Genomic DNA, 20,124 nt, shown 5'->3' on the forward strand with positions numbered 1-20,124 from the left:
TGTTGTTGTTGTTGTTGTTTTCCAAACGTTTTATATTTAAATAAAGACTACTGTTAAATTTCATAGATATATATAAATCGATTTACGCTTTTTTATTTGCCAATATTACCAACATAGTGGTCACAATCTCATTTAATATTGTGTTAATATTTAATGCAAATTTCAAAATAATATCTATCACACACCTGTAAGGATTTCTTTTAGGTATGAATGTTGTTTAGCCAACCTTTAGCCAAGTGCTCAAATTTTTATATTACATACAATATTACATTTAGTTAAGGGAATGATTTATGTCCAAGTATTTTAAAACAGTGGGTATTGCCAACAATGACCTTTTGCAAAACACAGAATCGTTACTTCGACTTCCTTTAACTTCAACGGCTTGTATTTAAGTTCTTTGCAGTAGTTTTTGCAGAGGATAAAGAATATATACATGTGTGTACATTATGTTCCAGTGCATTATTATGTTCCAATATCAGTTACTGAACCATATCTGATTTTAACTCATTACCAGCTGTTGAGTCGCTGCTAACCTTCCCAGACAAAACTGATTGGACGTCTATCACTATGGATGGCAGTAAATGTGCAAGAACAGCACAAAACCTCGCTAGCGATTATAACCGCAAATGCAGACATTCACTAACGCAAGGATTTATATGAGTGATTTGATTAAGCGTGTTAAGAAGATTTTTTTCCCCTCCCCTTTACTTGTTACGCCATCTTCGGAAATACTCGTCCAAATCTACTTGAAGGCATGCTAATGCACACTAAGTGGCCATAAAGCTGCTTCCTTGCTGTGCTTAAAAGAAAAAAAAATCTCTTGCACTTTATTCTACACGTGACCTTTTGAATCTGACAACTAATATTCGAGGGTTTATTCCCATTGGAACAGTTTTAAAGTATGAAGAAAAACATATTAAGTCCAGTTTTATGGGAAAAGAGCAATGGGGTTCTAACATTAACATTTGAATAGAACTGCGGGGTGTTTGAAAACAAAGCATATGTGGTAAATAGCATGTTCGTGCATTTTTGTGTGTGTGAAAGCATCCGTCAGAGAGTTGTAGCCGGGCTAAAATGGCAGGCTGTTGGGAGCCTCTCTGGTGAATATTTGATGAGAGAATGGATCTCCTCCTTCTGCAGGTTGACTTCACAAAATGCACAAACACACACACACTCACACACACATACACACACATGGGTGTACACACACCATATGGTACCGTTTCTCAGTCTTAATTTGCCAGGCAGACACGATGCTATTAGAAGTTGCTGATGAAAGGCACACCTGAAGGTGATGCTCAATCATCCTGTGGCCACCATCTTGGAATTCAAACAAACTCATTAAGACACAAAGCTATCAATTCCATGTGGACTAAACTAGTGTAATTAGACTGTACAAGTAGGGGCCATAAATACGAGGGAAGGAAAATACAGTGAAAGCAAGTAATGTTTTAGAAAGTGTAATTTTTATGTTGCACTAATAAAATCTAGATCCATAATTATTATACCGTATTTTCACGACTATAAGGCGCACTTAAAAGTCTTAAATTTTCTCCAAAATAGACAGTGCGCCTTATAATCCAGTGTGCCTTATAAAAGGAAAAAATGTCATTCATTGAGGGTGCGCCTTTAATGTGGTGCGCCTTATAGTCGTGAAAATACGGTAGTAAGTGTGCTAAACAGAAATGGTAGTGTTGTGGATCATCATTCTTGCAAAAATATGACATAAAAAGAGGATAGGATTCAGCAAAAAAGCATATATGACTAAATGAAAATGCGTAGAATTGTTGTGTTTATCATGCAATGTGTCGTAATAATCTGTAATAAAAAGTGGAAGAAAAAAATGTAGTTTCAATTTTTCATTAAAACAATGACTGAAAAACAATGGAAATATATTTTCTTAATTACATTTTTTATTTTAATATATTTCACCATTGTATATTATGATTATTTTATTAATTATCATTATGTTATTCATCTCTTTGTGTGACCACTGTGAATTGGCTGCCATAAAGCATGAATAATAGCCAGTATGAGACCATAATAGAATCTCAGCAGGGTTTCTTTATGTCTCTTTTGTCATTAAAAATGCATGTCTACAAGATCTTTGAATATTTACATTTCATTCATTGACACTAACCGATGTCCGTATCGGTGCGTTTCTATCTTGAGCATTGTTAACTTTCATTTGGTGCTCGGAATCTCATTTGGAGACCAGATGTAGAATCTCTCTTCCATTTGCCAGTTTGGTCACGAATGAGAACCTATGATTGAACTCCGCTTCGTCATTAAAAATGACTTAGCGCTCACTGATTCAGCCTGTCGGGAGCGAAGCGAGACGAGAATAGAAGTGCCGATGAACTCTGTTGTTGTTCCTTTAAGAGTATTTTTAGCTTGTCGGACCGTTGTGGAGATGATCGGACTGGTCTGGATGACCAATGCTAGCAGGCCGAGGAAGGAACTGGCTGGTGACTGTCATATTTCTGTGGGGTGGGCAAACTTTTCGGCCCGGGGGCTACATTGACTTTAAAAATTTGACAGATGGGCCGGGTCAGCACAAGATATGATACATATAAAAAAGTGCATCCGTTTACAGTACTTATGAAACATAAACAGAAAAAAAGGACTAAAGTATTAACATACTTATCACTCGTCATTAAAGTAAAAAGTATAAAGTACGAAGTAAAGTAAAAAGGAATGTATTAAGAAATATTCAAATGTAATTTAAAAAAGACAGATGGGCTGTAAAACACGAAAAACAAATAAGAGTGTACAGAGCTACTGCCACTGACTTCCGCGTGACGGCGCCATCTTGAGGAGAAAAAAATACATTTGGACAACGTCGGCGGGCCGGATTAAAAGGCCTAGCGGGCCGGGTTTGGCCCATGGGCTGTAGTTTGCCAATGGTTATCTAACAAGTATCCATTTTAAAATCATCATATGTTGATATGTACCACACTACAGTATACTGCATTATACTTTACTATTCATACTCTATATTTAGGGTTCAGGGTGCCTCAGCAAAGACAGTTAGCAGCATTGCCGGTGGCACGAGAAAAAATATATATAATATATATTTACAATGCAATGTGTGAACATAAATAAATCAGCAATATTTTACAATAACTACAACTCTACATGAATAAATCATATATACCACGTTGTGTACAAACTAATGAGCGCAATGTTGCTTGTCTAGGCAAATGTGTTGACTTTACGCTCATGGGACAAAATGGAGTACATCCCCTACTCCCCAGGGGTGGATATGTAAATTTAATGACAGAACCCAAGTGTACCGGATCATATTACTGTATTGATTACATACTGACAAACCCACTATTACCTTCCAAAAACGCAACAGGCACACAAAGCTAGAAACTTGCAGGTCGCTGCTATTCACCTCTGGCAGGTGAAAAAAATAAAATAATAATATGCCGGGAAAAAACTGCTTCGCCTTCTTGAAAGGTCGCCAGAGGTGAGTCCTGCTTGGATTAAAAAAAAATGTCAAATGTAATTTGCAGAAAGTTTAGTTGAGCTGAAAATTGCATTGAAATAGGAACATGCTATAATGAATCACGCTCTGGCGTGTTGGCATAATTTAAATGAGAGCGATAAGTACTGCTTAAAGCTCCATTTATTTGACTGGTAGATCCGGCAAAAGGACAAAAAAGACGGATGGAAAGTGAGAAGCTTGTGTGTGTTGTGAGTGAAGAATATTGCAGTTCCAAAGTGATGGTGTTGTTGTGACACTCCAATATTGGGTCATGCCGACCCAGAAACATGACTGACTACCAGTCGAAATTTCGAGTTTGGAGAGGATTGCACAAAAAGTCTTCATTATTGGATACAAGTGCATGCCATTGATTTATAAATAGAATCCATCTATACATGTGGACATCACATTTTGGGTCATTTCTAAATAGTAAAGATATTCATTCATTCATTTTTCATATTGCTTATGCTCACAAGGGTTGCAGAGGGTGTCGGAGTCTATATTAGCCAACTACATGGGTAACCCTGGATTGGTTTCCACACAATGAGACAAATAACCACGCACGCTCATAGTACTTAGAGCAGACATGGTGGGTAAACTACGGCCGTCGGGCCACATACGGTCCATTAGGCTTTTTAATCTGACCCGCGGATGTTTTTTTTTCCCCCAAAATGGCGTCATCGCGCGGAAGCCAGTGGCAGTAGCTCTGTCCACTCTTATTTGTTTTTTTGTGTTTTACAGCCCCTCTCTCTTTTTTAAATTACATTTTAATCTTTCTTAATACTTGTTACTTTACTTTGTACTTTATACTTTTTACTTTAGTGATATATGATGAGTATGTTAATACTTTAGTCTTTTTTTCTGTTTATTTTTCATATGTACTGTTAACGGATGCACTTTTTTATATGTATCCTATCTTGTGCTGACCCGGCTCATCTGTCAAAATTTTAAAGTCAATGTGGCCCCCGGGCCAAAAAGTTTGACCACCCCTGACTTAGAGGCACAATATAACATACAATTAGCCTAGCATGCATGTTTTTGGGATGTGGAGGTAAACTGGAGTACCTAGAGAAAACCCACGCAAGCCCAGGGAGAACATAACTCTACAAAAGAAAGTCAGAAACCACCGATGGGGGTTTAAACCGGCAATATGAGATCATTTGAATAAATAAGCGCACTTCTGGTTATAATATTAATGTTTCTGAAGTTAAGAGTGGAAAGGCTGTCTTCAATATTTTGTGCTGTGATAGCATATTTTAATCAGATTTTTTTTTTTAAATACAGAAGGAATAATTTGGGAAACTCGCAAAATAAATTATCTAACGATTGCTCATCCTGTCCAGCTCCAGGGAGCAGGCCATTCATTTTTCTTGTCGGGCATGATGACGCTTGAGATTTAAGTATAGCTCTCCGGTGCGTGGGAGGAAAACGGATAGGCGGCGTGCAGCTGGTGGTTTACACATTTTATCTTGCACTGCCCCATGTTGTTTTTCAAAAGCCTGGCGAGAACAACCACTCTTTTGGATTTAAGAGTTGCGTAGAGATGATTTGGAAGCACGTAACGTCCCAGAAAATGAAAATAATTCCTGACAATTGTTCATCTGCACATCAGACAGGATTCCCATCCACAATAACTCATTCTTATTGCTTCCCCCGCATCTCCTTCAATTGAATTCAACCGCAAATATTAACACGCGTGCAGAACTCTGTGCATCCAATGCAAGAACTCATATTTAAATATGCTGTCTTGTGAAACACTTATCCCCACAAGGGGGGTGCTTAAGCCTATGCCAGCCAATGTGCACAACATGTACCTACCTGGGATTGAACTTTCGATCACAGAAATGTGAGGCTACACACTAACGTCTCGTCCACCATCGCTATATGACATTTGATCTGTTTACACCAAAAGTTAGTAATCACTACCAGGGAGTTTGGCAATAACCCTTTTATTCGATCTTGAGTAATCCTGAACACAAACACCTAAACAGACGTACCAAACCAAAAATATATCTCCCCTTTCTTTAAGTTTTACCTATAAATTACACTGAGGGTATCTTACATACGTGCTAAAATATATTTTCTCTGGGTTTGTGACTAAATTCTCCCATTTTCTTTACTTCCACTTAAATTTCACTGTTTTTTCAACAACATCAGGATGAGATTGAGCAGGTTGTCTGTGCACATGACATTTTTAAGTGTGGGTCTCCAATAGCAAAAACAAAAGGCAGTGTGAAGGCCACTAAAGGGGAACGCTGACCTTCCTGAGGTGCTGCGCGCCTCTGGATATTTACTGTCTGGCACTGGTGTCCTCATTAAAAATAAAAACAGCAACTCAGGAAATGGCTGGGAAGAAGGTTGAATTTTTGTGTTGCTGATGGAACACAGCACTCCCTTGTTCACAGGTGTCAAACTCAGTTTGCCAGATTTATGTCAACTAGATCTCATATGGGCCTAACCTGTTTATTTTAGGCATAAAAAAGTTAACTTATACTGCTCACCATAGACGATGCTAGATGTCCAATCCGTTTTGACTGGGAGGGTCAAATGAATGAATGTCAATATGGATTTGACATCAGGGGCACTGAATGATGAGCATTTATAGCCACTTTAAGTGAACTGGACCTAAATTGTTGTCAATGGCAGGAAATTGTTTTGTGTATACCAGGGGTGGGCAAAATATTGCATAGAGTGGGTGCAGGTTTTCATTCCAACCCATAAGAGGAAACCTTTCCACCAGTCTGGTAGGTTAGATATAAAATCAGTGTGTATTGCAGTCAGGTGATTCTTGTTTTAGCAGAAATCTGATTGGCTAAACAGACTGCATTGGATTGGTTGGAACCACAGCTGCATTCACGGCAGCTCTTGAGAACCGGATTGCCCACCCCTGGTGTACGTATACCATTATATAGGACCAGAGTTGGAGTCCCCTGATACATCCCATAATATCATATTCGTGCAGGATAACAGGACGTGCACGCCTTTCCTCAAATTTAAATCACCGCAATTCAACAGGCTTTGGGCGTCATCACGTGAGTCACGTGGAGCCCAAACCCTTGCGCGTCCCCTTTAATTTTCCTGGCCGTTCATTGCGATCACCTGTCAAATCTGACGCATGCGCACTGCAGCGGGAAGCATTTTTTCCTCCCATCTCTATCCGGAGGATGTTGCTGATCCTCGCTCCCTCCGTCCACCGCCGATGCCCGTGTGCCCTCCATCTCTCTCCAGCCACGCACTCGGTGAGCGCATCGGGGAGTGGGATGGCCTCGTGCATCGGATCTCACTGAAGGTATTCGCCCTCGTTTTTTTTAACACCGGAACATGGAGCGACATGCCATTTGACATTGTGGCCGTGCGGGGTGAAGGATGCTCTGGCGTGGGAGGAGATGAGCGTGACGAGCGTGGGTTTTTTTTCCTCCCTCTCCCTCTCTCTCTTTCCCCCTTTCGTAATGTTTCGCGGGTTGACAGGGCTTCCCTCTTTCGAATCTAGCGTATTTACGACACTTTCTGACAAAATGAACGTCAAGTGTAGCTTCTGGTCAAGGGCAAGTGCAAAGAGATGTGGAGGATGACTCTGTTCTTCATCCGTCACGCTGTACAATCATCCTGCGAGGTTTGATAACATGTTGTGGTGGTGGCTTCTATGATGGGGTTTTGATGATCTGGTGGATTGGCCGTAAGATGTCATGTGACTGGACCAGTGCTGCAATGAAATAGCGATGTTGTTTTCTGATCGGGAGTAGAAAGAGATGACAATTTGGTTCAGCCCTTAGAGAAGAAATCGCCTCTTCACACATGGTTTGTTCACATTGTTCTGTGTAAGTGTGAATGTTTCAGCATCACCCAGGCACTTTCCAAGCCATTCCACACGCAAGGATCTGGATCTTCGATGGCATGGAGTTAACGTCCAAATGCTCAAATCACACATCACTGGAGTGTCCCTGCGTGTGCGCGCAGAATTAATCACGTTATGTAACAGCGTGAGTGGACACTGAGTAATAATCGGCATGTAAAGAGGGGGAAGGTTTTGCATCTGGATTATCGGTTGGCATCATTAGAGTTTGTGAAATGCAACCAGAGTGGCAATTACCGTATTTTCCTCACTATAAGTCACACTTTTTTTTGCAGTTAGGCTGGGCCTGCTTATACTGAAGTGTGGCCTATGTTTTCTTTTTTAAATCTGACCTGCTATGCTGTTTTTTTTAGGGTATAGTTATTTGAAAACTGTTAAAAAAGGGCAGTTTTCTATTATACTATCGATACTTTATCATGTTTATTCTTAGTTTCTGATACAATGACAAATGGTTCTGCCAAAAATGTGGCTTATATTTTTATCTCATTGTGTTTTTTTGGCTGAGGCAACTTATTCATTCAAAAATACTTGTGTGGCACATAGGTACATGTTTTTTTGCCATTTTCTATGATGGATAATGATCAATTATGCCAAAAGCGTCTTAAATTTTGCTCCCTATAAATATAGGATGGTGAACCCTCAAAGTTAGTTGATGTTTGCTTATAGAATTTCTATCAGTTAGCTTTTGGATATCAGCAAGTGGACCTCTATCCTTGTCAAAGGCTAATAATTCCTTTATGCTTTTCATCTCATTAATGTTTTATTTGTATTGAAGGCAGTGACTATTGAGCATTTCCGTTCCTTCAGCATGTAGTGAAAGATACCGATACAGGGAATGAATTGATGTTAATTTGCTTTCCTTGTGTTATCCTTCCATCTTATCTTGTTCCCTGTCAACCCCTGACCACCCCTCACTCCTCCACCTCCGCCTCTCCCTTGTCTCTTTTCAGAAAGTCTCACGTAGATGCCGAGCCAGAGGAGAGTCCAGGGAGCAGCAGCAGTAGCAGCAGTAGCGGGGCAGTCGATGCACTCTCCTCAGCATCAACTCAAGCTCCTCCCCAGGCCTCGGCCGGAGCCCCTGGACGGGGAACAGACAGTGGCTCCTGCTCCGACTCGGACACTTCCGTAGATTCCAGCTCCTTCACGGAGGACGACGAAGAAGAGGAAGAAGAGCAAGAGGAAGATCCCAACATGTTTTCCTCCAAATTTCTAAGTGGGAGCAACCCACTCAGCGCCATGTCTTCTGCTGTCAACAAATTTGGTCTATTTGGTGACGACGGGGATGGAGATAAAACCGCGAAAGGTGGACAACCTAACCCCAGCAAAGGGCCTCCACCACAACAGAAAGAACTGCCGAAATCTAACCAGGGCACTCCTGTGCAGAAAAGCCAGCCCTCTGAAAAACAAGGACCCCAACAACCACACGGCAATGGACAGGCAGGACCACCAAAACAGTCTGCCAGTCAACTGAAAGGCTTGCAGCAACAAGGTGCACCCAAACCTGTAGTTCAAAGTGACATTGCTAGAGCGGGAACAAAACTACAAGGTCCCCAAATCGCAACAACACAAATTATACCACCACAGGGCTCCCCTAAACCATCCCAGCAACAACCAGGACCACCAAAATCATCTTTGCAACAACAAGGCTCTCCTAAACCGTCTCAGCCACAGTCAGGGCCACCTAAACCGTCCCAAACACAATCAGGGTCCCAACAACCTGGTCCTCTTAAACCGAATGAGCAACAATCAGGTCCACCTAAACCATCTCCCCAACAACAGGGATCCCAGAAACCATCCCAAACCCAATCAGGGCCGCCTAAATTATCAACACAACAACAGGGCTCCCCTAAACCATCCCCTCAACAACAGGGCTCCCCTAAACCATCTCTTCAACAACAGGGCTCCCCTAAACCATCTCCTCAACAACAGAGGTCCCAGACACAATCAGGGCCGTCTAAACCATCTCCCCAAAACCAGGGTCCCCAGAAACCATCTCCCCAACTCCAGGGTCCCCAGAAACCATCTCCCCAAAACCAGGGTCTCCACAAACCATCTCCACAACAACAACAACCAAGTTCTCCCAAACCTGCCCCACAACAAGCCTCCTCCAAAATAGGACCATCGCAGCAAGCTCAACAAGGAAACCAAAAAGGACCCCCGACACCAAACGTTAAGAAAGAATTTCCGCTTTGTCCTGTGTGCAATACAACCAAACTCAATATGCACACCAAGGAACCACCCAACCACAAAACCTGCACGCAGTGTAAAACTGAAGTCTGCAGCTTGTGTGGCTTCAGCCCTCCTGATGCTGATGTGAGTATTTCCAAGCTCTTATACCCACACGATTCAAATTGAGAACATTTGACTAATCTCTGTTCAATTTCATTCTTTCCAGGCATCTGAGTGGCTTTGTCTGACCTGCCAGATAAAGAGAGCTGAAGCACCTCCGACGAAAAGGCCAACGCCGTCTCCTTCCAAAATGCCACCACCCTCCAAAATGCAACCCCCCTCCGTTTCCGCTTCACCCAACAAGACGCAAACGACATCAGGTGCCAAAAGTGAGGCAACAAAAGGCCAAGCAAGTCCCAAACATATCACTCCGGACTCCCGGAAGCAAAACCCAGAGAAAACCGGTCCAAAAACAACGGGTCCACAGGAATCTGGCGGCCTGTTCGGTTTCGGCGCTTCTAAACCGGCAAAACCTGAGGAATCGGTGACTGGGAAAATGTTCGGTTTTGGTTCCTCCATTTTCAGCTCCGCGTCGACACTAATAACCTCAGCGGTTCAGGACGAACCTAAAACTACACCACCGATTTCTCCTCGTATGCAGAGCAAAAATACCGTCCAGGAGAAGAAACTACAACCAGAGCCGTCTAGCCTTCCGCCTGGTGGACGTTCTCCGTCGGAACCTTTGAAATCCCCCGCCCACGTTCCCACTAAAGGCCAATCGTCATGTCCTCTTTGTAAAATGGTGCTCAACGTGGGCTCCAAGGACCCTCCCAATTACAGAAAATGCACTGACTGCAAAAGCACCGTCTGCAATCAATGTGGATTTAATCCTATGCCAAATGTAAAGGAGGTAATACAGACACAACAATGAATGATAAAATTCTCTAGAATGGCTAAACTTTTGAACGATTTACCAACCATACGAACCACAATTTTCTAAATTCTGAATTTTGCGGTTTATAGTCCAATGCGTCTTATTTAAATTTACAGTGGAAATAGTTCCATCTCTTTTAACGTAAATGGAACTGTGGCTTATTGTCCAATGAGTCTTAAACAAACAAAAGTGTCTTCTCGTTAAAAATAGTGGCTTCTCACCCGTGCGCCACATGTTTCGCGCCCCTGCTTTAAAGCATGTTTTCCTGTAATATTTGTATATACTCCACAATTGTATATTTCTTTGCTCATACATGACTGGGATTGAATGACTTAGTGTCCAAACATTATTGTTATCATTCTGCAGTGTCATCCTTGCTTGTTTAATTCCTGTTCCAAGATAATCTTATTGGAAAAAAACCTCTCTTAACATGGCTCAAACGCAGAGACATCAGATGTTTGTCTGCAATCTAAAAATACGCGTCCACAACTGGGACGCTCGTAACCCACAGCATTCGTTGAAGTAAATGGATAAGGCATCGTAATGGCGGTCTGAAGCACAAAGGACCTGACACTCGACCCTGTAATTCAATGCACGATGCGCGCTTCGTGAGGACAAGCTTGCCAATGGCACCCTTAGGCTTCTACTTCACCCTGGAATCGAGATGTGCACAGTCACATCGTGCTATGAAACGACTCTTGGTGGAGAGAAAAAAGAAAAAACCTTTACAAATCCAGTAATCGAGTAGTTGTTCACTAAATTGCATCTCCCCAAAATCACATTAAATCCGTTTATTGTCTTGCAAATGAGACGCCAACTCGCTGCGCTCTACAACTAAAATGGTTAGAATTGGATTTTTCTTAATTGTTTGACTTTATAGCTTTTTTAATTGTTTGTTCAGTTTAGTCTGTTAGAGTGGTATTGGTTAAAGTCATTTCTGTTGCTACTTGCTTATAGAACTGTAAGCCATTCTTAGTGTTGTATTAGATTGTTAAATGAATGGTAAAATTGGCATTTCAAATTAGCAACATTCTGAAAGATCCAGTATTAACACCCACGTTTTTATTTATATTTAAAGTATAAGATAGTATGAGATTTTATCACAAAACCAGATTTTATTCAATATTCTCATGTTTTCTGTACTGTCGTGATTCGGATTGTCATCGGATCGGTATTGGATTCCAATTTCCGATCTGGAAAAAAAGCTGACTAAATGTAAAACAATAAGTATTGGGGTATCTCTATTTAAAATGATGGAAGGAGGACCAACACCATTTGTAGAATTTAGCAATCTTCAGTCTACTTTTGCATCCCGCTCTACTATCAGCCTAATGAGAATATGAATCCAACTAAAATGCGGGAATGTGGAAAAGTAAATTAAATCAAAAAAAGAGAATCTTATTTTCTGTTCTGTTTTTTTTCAGGGCAAGGAGTGGCTTTGCCTCAATTGCCAGGTGAAACGTACGAAGAGTGAAATTGACGCTCCCAAAGACATCACGTCGGCCACTTCTTCCACAAAAATGACCTCTACTCTGCCTGCTGTTCAAAAGACTCCTACACCAGGCTCTCCTCACAGAACTCCGGGAGCCCAGCCATCTCATGTTGAATCTGTTAAAGCACAAGGGAGTCAGAAACAGGCAACTCAAGCTCTTGCTCCGAAAGCACAGCAGGAAAGCGTGAAGGCAGATCAACAGAAAAAAGCAGAGCAGCCGCAAAAGCAGGGCAATGCCACAGAAGCCCCACATCAAGAGTCAGGTGGATTCTTTGGTTTTGGCAGTCCTAAGAAGCAACCTGAAGCCAATAAGCCTCCCGAGTCCGTGACTGGGAAGATGTTTGGATTTGGTTCGTCTATATTCAGCTCTGCATCCACTTTGATAACTTCGGCTGTTCAAGATGAACCTAAACCGGCAGCACCGGCCTCTCCCAAGATGTCAGCTCCAAAAGAATCCCCGCCTGTAAACAAATCAGAAAAGAAAATGGAACAAAGCCAACAACCAAAAGGAGAAAAACTTACATCAGAGCCAATGAAGAAAATGACTGCTCCTCTCCTGGATTCCAAACCGGTTCTATCATCTTGCCCAGTTTGTAAATCCCAGCTCAACATTGGTTCGAAAGATCCCCCCAACTACAACACCTGTACCGGGTGTAAAAACACAGTCTGCAACCAATGTGGATTTAGCCCCGTGCCAAATGTGAAGGAGGTAAGATTATTTTATTCATTCATTTTCCATTCTTTTAACACTAGAATTCAGACCAGTGAGCTCCTTTTTACTAGAATTGGAAAAGGAAAACAAATCTGAAAGTTAACCCTTACAATGGTCTCATTTTATGCTTCTTTTGGCTGGAACCACATTTAGGGCGAGGTTCAGCAAACCTTGTGAGGATAAGTGACTCGGAAGCTAAATGAATAACTATATTTCTAATCTTGTGTAGGTGAAAGAGTGGCTATGCCTCAACTGCCAGATGCAACGAGCCCTTGGAGCATCCGACCCTCCTGGAACCCCCTCGATGAAACCACAGGCCTCACCCAACAAATCTCCTGCGCCTGTGACTGTCCCACAGAAGGCAACACAGCAACAATCCCAAACAAAAGACGATCCAATGCGTGCTGATTCCAAAATGAAAGAGATTTCTGCAAAGCCATCTCCAAAAAAAGAAGTTACAAACCAAAAACCTACCACAGGCGTGAAAGCTCCATCAGAAGAGCAGAAGAAAGCACCTCAAAAGCAGCCAGAAGACAAAGTCTTGCCTGTAGCCAAGCAAACAAACACTACTTCAAAACCCCAAGAAGATCCCCATGGTCCTAAACCTCAGTCTGACACGGTCAAACCCGCTGACTCTATAGGTGGTAAAATGTTCAGCTTCGGCTCCTCTATCTTCACTTCAGCTTCTACTTTAATTAACTCAGCTGGCCAGGATGAATCAAAAACCAATGATTCGCTTTCCCCCAAGACGCCAGCCACAAATGTGACCAAGGCACCTCTTGATCAAGAGAGAGAAGCACAGAAGACACAAGAGTCCAAATCGTCAACACCATCTAAAACTCCTTCAGATCTTTCAAAGGACGGAGCGGTCTCCCAACCGTTATCTAAAAGCGACCAGTCTAATTGCCCTCTCTGTAAGGTGGAACTAAATCATGGCTCAAAGGATCCTCCTAACTACAGCAAATGCACCGGATGCAAAAGCACTGTTTGTAATCAGTGCGGCTTTAGTCCAGTGCCAAACCTTTCCAAGGTAAGAAAACATTTGGTGTTCAAAATCTTAGTTTTTTGCTGAGCATATCTGCTCATAGGAAGTCCTTTGTGGTTTCAATTGGTTTTCCAGTCCCCACTACACACGAAAATATGCCTTTTACCCTTAGATTTTTCCCTCAGAAACGTCAGTTATAGCTACAATTGTTTATGAACCACAATTTGACTAATTTACAGTTTAAATCACATTACATTTGTACTTCAGGGATTGGTTCTCTCAGAGTCTATTAGCCTCAACTCTAGCATCAATTTTGAAACTTTCCCAAACCACAGAAGACCAGTTTGACTTGACACTTGTTCTTGACAGACATTTAAATATATTTGAAATGAGATAGCTTGACTGTCAGTGACAACACTAGACGTCCAATCCAATTTGACTGATGCCAGTCAAAACGGATCAGACAACTAACTGAGTCACTGGCAGCCATTTGAGTTTTAAAAAATGCATGAATGAATGAACAGATACTTGTCATTGTTCGACAACCAATGTAAATGTTGATTATTTTCATTTTAGGTCAACGAATGGCTATGTTTGAACTGTCAGATGCAAAGAGCTCTGAATGCATCTGAACCTTCAACAAAACCTCCTAATGCAGTAACTAAAACCCCACCATCGCCTCTACCTCAGAAGACAAAGGAGGTTGAATCAATCAAGAAGGATGTATCAAAACCGGATATGCTTCCAAAAATGCAAACTGCCGTACCCAATAAGGGGACGGATGGTTCTGTACCAAGTACCCTAGAGAAGACCAAGCCAATAGGTCCTAAAGAACCAGAAAAGAACAAGCAAAGTACACCGAAGGAACCACCAATGAAGGTTTCTGAAAAACCTTTAGACCCAATCGCCATATCTGGACCAAAACAAAGCAATGTCCCCTCAAATATCCAAAAAGAACCATCCAAACAGTTGGGTTTGAATACCCCAAAAAGCACTTCTGATGCTTCCAAGACCACAGACTCAATTTCGGGGAAGATGTTTGGTTTTGGGTCTTCCATTTTCAGCTCGGCCTCAACGTTAATTTCTTCAGCTGTACAGGAAGATTCCCGCACAACACCGCCAAGTTCTCGAAAAATGTCTGCTCCGGTTCAGGTGTCCCCAAAGATTTCCGTTGCGCCCAAGCTCACTCCCAAAACTACACCGAAATCTTCTCCCATCAAAGTGCCACCAAAAGAAGCTGGAGATTCTGCTCGAGAGGTCAAGGAATCAAATCAAAACGAGCAGGATAAAGTTTCATCCCAGGCACCAAAGATAGCCAAAGATTCTCACACACAGGAAAACTGTCCATTATGTAATATCAAACTTAACATTGGCTCCAAGGAACCTCCAAATTATAGTAAATGCTCCGAGTGCAGTACCACGGTCTGTGACAAATGCGGATTTAACCCTATGCCCAATGGAGAGGTAACTAACTACTATAATTTCTTAATATATTTGCATTTTCTTGATCAAATGTCTTTTTTCTTTTCAGAAAAAGGAATGGCTTTGTCTTACCTGTCAGATGAAAAGAGTAGTAGAAGCTTCTGAGCAACCTACTTCTCAAAACCAGCCTCAAGCAGCAAAGGATATCGTTCCAGCTGCGGTCAAACCGACCGACACATCCAAACCAATTACTTTGCAAACTGAGGTGACTCCAAAAGCCGCTGAAACCCAACAGGAAAAGCTAGCTTCAGTAAAACCAAACAAACCAGAAGCCGCCACCGCTAAGTTGGTTAGCTCAGCTCCCGATGTGAATTTCCAACAGAAAATTGAAAAGACAGTTCCCGCGAAACCAACCGATCCGGCAAACAAACCTGCGCAGAAGCAAACTAATGCCACGGCAGCAAAGTCGCAAGAAACTGGAGGATTCTTTGGCTTTGGTGCTACAAAATCGAAGCCAGCTGTTGAGAAGCCGGTTGACTCTGTGTCAGAAAAGATGTTTGGATTCGGTTCCTCAATCTTCAGCTCGGCATCCACATTAATAACGTCAGCCGTTCAGGATCCGCCAAAGACCTCTCCGTCAGCCTCTCCCAAAATGTCCCCTGCAAAGGTTCTTAAATCTGCTACTCCACAGAAGCAGGAGCCACAGAAGAAATCATCGGATTCAACACTGCAAGAAAAAGTACCTCCATCTGGTCCCACTAAAAAAGATAATGACACACCAAAACGTCCGCAGGCTGTCGAAGCTAACAAGTCAGCTGTCAAAACAAGATCGACATGTCCACTCTGTAAAGTTGAACTCCAACAAGACAACTCCAACAGTTGCACTGAATGCAAAAACATTGTATGCAATCAGTGTGGCTTCAACCCAATGCCAAATGAAACAAAGGTAAAATTGCATACATATTTAGTATTTTTGAATCTGTAAAAAAATATAAGCACTTTTTTAATGGTCGGTGCTGTATTTAAGTGTATTAATAATATGGTTACTTTTTAACAGGTTCAGGAGTGGCTCTGTCTCACCTGCCAGATGCAACGAGCTCTAGGCGAGAGCAACCCCAAGGGAGTAGTGATGAATAACTCTCAGCCGGCCGCAAAAGTGAGCACAGCTGAGCCTGAAAAGAAAGTGGCTCCAATGCCAATCTCACCTCAGAGACAACCAGCTGCCGGGACAGCAAAGCCTGCCCCAACGTTGGAGGCTAACAAGCCAGATGGTCCCAAAGACAGCATCTCATCCCCAATTAAAAAGACTCCACAGGACCTTCAAAATATGCCAACTCCCAAAACATCACCAGGCCAGATCAGACAAGCTGAACGCAAGAAGAGCAATGCTTCTGAGTCAGGAGGATTTTTTGGTTTCAGTAGCAGTAAAGCCCCGTCTGATGCTTCCAAGACTGCAGAGTCAGTAACTGGAAAAATGTTCGGTTTTGGATCATCCATTTTCAGCAGTGCTTCTACTTTGATCAATTCAACTCCGCCTGTGTCTCCCAAGATGTCCCCCACAAGACAGGCTAAACCACCATCTGTCCTAAAGAAGGAGGAAGAAACAAAGTCAGACAAAACTCAATTGGTGGAAACGGCCTCAACGGAACAGATCAAAGTGGAAAAATCTAAAAAAGAGGCGCAGTCCACTTGTCCGCTTTGTAAAGTTGAAATAAATGTGGGGTCCAAAGATCTTCCAAACTATGACACCTGCACCAACTGCAAGACTGCTGTCTGCAAGCAATGTGGATTCACCCCAATGCCAAATGTATCCGAGGTGAGTAATGTTTTCATTATAGTCATTAATTTATTCTTCTTCTAATTCGCGGAGCTTCATAGAAGCGACAACGTTTGACCGAATTGTACAGCCTTTTTGAAGGAGACTGCGAGGCAGGGTGGGATTTTATTGGTTGTCACTGGTTAATTTCCGTTTATCCGAGAGTGTAGATGGATAGTTGGGCCCAATATAATTTTAGAACAGACTTGCTCATTAAATCGATCACCAAGGTACTACTGGTAGATTGCCTATGAGTACGATAACTCAGACTTTGTTTGAACATGCATATATCTATTAATTAACAATCGTTAGTCTCATCAGGATCTCGATCCCCAGCAGTGTTATTTACAGCTTGCCACAGCTATTTGTTAAGGCTTTCCTTTAATGTTGAAAACCTTCATTTCGCCATACCATTTTGTTAATCCCATTTGGAGCTGCAAACTCTGTTCCGACAAACAAATCTTGCAAACGCCCGTGGCTGCTCACACAAACATTATTCTCATACACTCACATTTTAAATGTGTTTTGTTGTTGGTTACAGTTGGGTTTTAATATCTTGATTTTATTTTGTATGAAAGCAATAGAAGCAGGCATTGTTGGTCAGCATATTACCAAAACGTCCACTGCATTTCCCATTAATATGCACAACTTCCTTTTGTTGTGTTGTAGAAAAAGGAGTGGCTATGTCTCACCTGCCAGATGCAGAGAGCTCTCTCCGCAGCAGAAGCAGTGACGCCTCCGTTGATGAAACCTCAGCCGTCAGCCAAGAAAGAGACATCCCCAGCTGCCTCCACCGCAAATGAAATTAAAGATAGAATCCCAATGCAGAAAGCAGTTATAAGCAAGGATGAGAAAATGGCAACAATAACACAACAAATAAAAGAAGAGACCCCGGCTTCTGTCTCGGTCGGACCAAAAGATATTAAAACAGTGCTACCGCCTACAAAGGAGGTTCAAATCACTTCTGAAGAAAAGCCAACTGTCGGCTCACTCTCCGATCAACCACTGACGGATCAAACCCTTCCTGTCAATACAGATGTTGATTCTTCACTTGAGAAGAAAGAGCCTCCATTACCAAGCTCACTTCCAAAAGCAGACCCATCACCAGTGCATGAAATGGTTGGAAAATCGTTGGATCAAGACGTGACAATTGTTGATAACAATCAGACCAAGACTACGACATCAACGGCAGAGGATCCTAAACTCGTTGAAAAGGCACTACCCAAATCAACTGAATCCACAGCGAAAGGGACTCAAGAAACGGAGAGCGATTCCAAAAAAGCCCCACGAACTGGTTCAAAAACAACCGAAGCCGTAAGTGGGAAGATGATGGGCTTTGGTTCATCACTCTTCAGTTCAGCCTCATCTTTGATTTCATCCGCCGTTCGTGAGGAATCACGTACGACTCCACCGAGCTCTCGTAAAATGTCCGCCCCGGCACAAGGCTCTGTTACAGTTTTGCCACCTCAGATTCCACCGGTTAAGTCGAGCCCTGCCGTCTCACCACTTAAAACCTCAACAAAGGAGGCAAAGACAACTGTGGAAAAAGCTTCAGAGCAAACTCAATCTCCAATCCAAGCTCCTCCAGCAGAAACAAAGAAAGCAGACCCAGATTCAAAGGAACCTTCAAAACAGGAGACACCCAACGCGGCTAAAAAATCAACCAACTGTCCTCTTTGCAAAGTACAACTTAATACAGAATCCAAAGATCTACCGAATTACAAAACCTGCACTGGATGTGAATGCACAGTCTGCAACAAGTGTGGATTTAGCCCAACGCCAAATAAAGCAGATGTGAGTTTTTGTATTAAATGAATGACCTATTTTGTTGTCAAAAATGCTAATAATTATATTTCCTTTTGTGTTACCAGGGAAAAGAATGGCTGTGTCTCAACTGTCAGATGCAGAGAGCACTCGGGATCTCCGAGCCTCTTGGGCTTCCGCTTATAAAATCTCATTCACCGAGCAAAGAAACGCCAATTCTGGTGAAAGATACCATAATACCGGCTCCTCAGCAAGACACTGTTACAATCGAAACCATTCCATCAGAAAATAATGTTGACAACGTTGTCACAGCTAAAGAAAGCAAATCCCCAGTTGTTGGTGAGCCTACTGACAAGACAACAGCCGCAACTGGTTCTTCACTTGAAAAAAGTGTTCCTACAGAGAGCAAGAAGACTATTGTTGCATCTGTGGTATCAGAAAAGACACCTGAAAAACAAACTGGTTTAGCCCAGAAGCAGCCAGCAGAAACGGTGGCCCCTAATGTAAGAGTTGTTACATCAGAAGGAGCAAAAATAGCACCTCAACAACCGGCAAAAGTAGCAAAGTCTCCAGTCAAATCTGCACCACCGCCAAATCAACCTGTAAAACAGGAATCTGGTGGATTCTTTGGTTTTGGTGGAACAAAAACACAACCGTCGACTGCCAAACCTGCTGAATCGGTGACCGGGAAAATGTTTGGTTTCGGGTCTTCTTTCCTGAATTCAGCTTCGAATTTGATCACCTCTGCCGTACAAGACGAAACAAAAACTACACCACCAACACCGCGTAAGATGTCTTTTCAGGCCTCGCCTAAAACAACACCACCTGCTTCTCCCAAAACAACACTGGGAAAAGACACAGTACAAACACCCCTGAAAAAAGAGGAAACGACACTGGGAAAAGACAAAGTACAGACTCCCCTGAAAAAAGAGGAAACAACAGTGGGAAAAGACACAGTACAGCCTCCCCTGAAAAAGGAGGAAACAACACTGGGAAAAGACAAAGTACAGACTCTCCTGAAAAAGGAGGAAACAACACTGGGAAAAGACAAAGTACAGACTCCCCTGAAAAAAGAGGAAACAACAGTGGGAAAAGACAAAGTACAGACTCCCCTGAAAAAAGAGGAAACAACAGTGGGAAAAGACAAAGTACAGACTCTCCTGAAAAAGGAGGAAACAACACTGGGAAAAGACAAAGTACAGACTCCCCTGAAGAAAGAGGAAACAATAGTGGATAAGCCACAAGAGAAAACGACTCCAGTTATACAAGATAAAGTCCTTCAAGCTGCATCCCCCAAGACTACAGATACTCCTTTGGTTCCCAAAGCAGCTCAGTCCACCTGCCCACTCTGTAAAGTACAACTCAACATGGCGAGCAAAGATGCTCCCAATTTCAACACCTGCACAGAATGCAAAACAACTGTCTGCAACCAGTGTGGATTCAGTCCAATACCCAGCATATCAGAGGTGCATGTTTTATGGATT

The 20,124-nt window shown here is 42.3% G+C and overlaps 1 protein-coding gene across 1 annotated transcript in view; it reads left to right on the forward strand.

Moving 5' to 3' along the window:
- The first annotated feature begins 6,651 nt into the window (after positions 1-6,651).
- Positions 6,652-20,124, forward strand: part of pclob (piccolo presynaptic cytomatrix protein b) — a 42,285-nt gene continuing 28,812 nt past the window's right edge. Inside the window, exons 1-10 of the mRNA XM_077735065.1 lie at positions 6,652-6,782; positions 8,297-9,659; positions 9,742-10,425; positions 11,874-12,650; positions 12,883-13,683; positions 14,215-15,102; positions 15,170-16,006; positions 16,118-16,876; positions 17,546-18,670; positions 18,748-20,106. Coding sequence (XP_077591191.1) covers positions 8,538-9,659; positions 9,742-10,425; positions 11,874-12,650; positions 12,883-13,683; positions 14,215-15,102; positions 15,170-16,006; positions 16,118-16,876; positions 17,546-18,670; positions 18,748-20,106 — 8,352 coding nt within the window. The 5' untranslated portion in view covers positions 6,652-6,782; positions 8,297-8,537. The remainder of the gene's footprint in view (positions 6,783-8,296; positions 9,660-9,741; positions 10,426-11,873; positions 12,651-12,882; positions 13,684-14,214; positions 15,103-15,169; positions 16,007-16,117; positions 16,877-17,545; positions 18,671-18,747; positions 20,107-20,124) is intronic.

This window comes from Stigmatopora nigra, chromosome 2, assembly GCF_051989575.1.
Source record: "Stigmatopora nigra isolate UIUO_SnigA chromosome 2, RoL_Snig_1.1, whole genome shotgun sequence".
NCBI lineage: Eukaryota > Metazoa > Chordata > Actinopteri > Syngnathiformes > Syngnathidae > Stigmatopora > Stigmatopora nigra.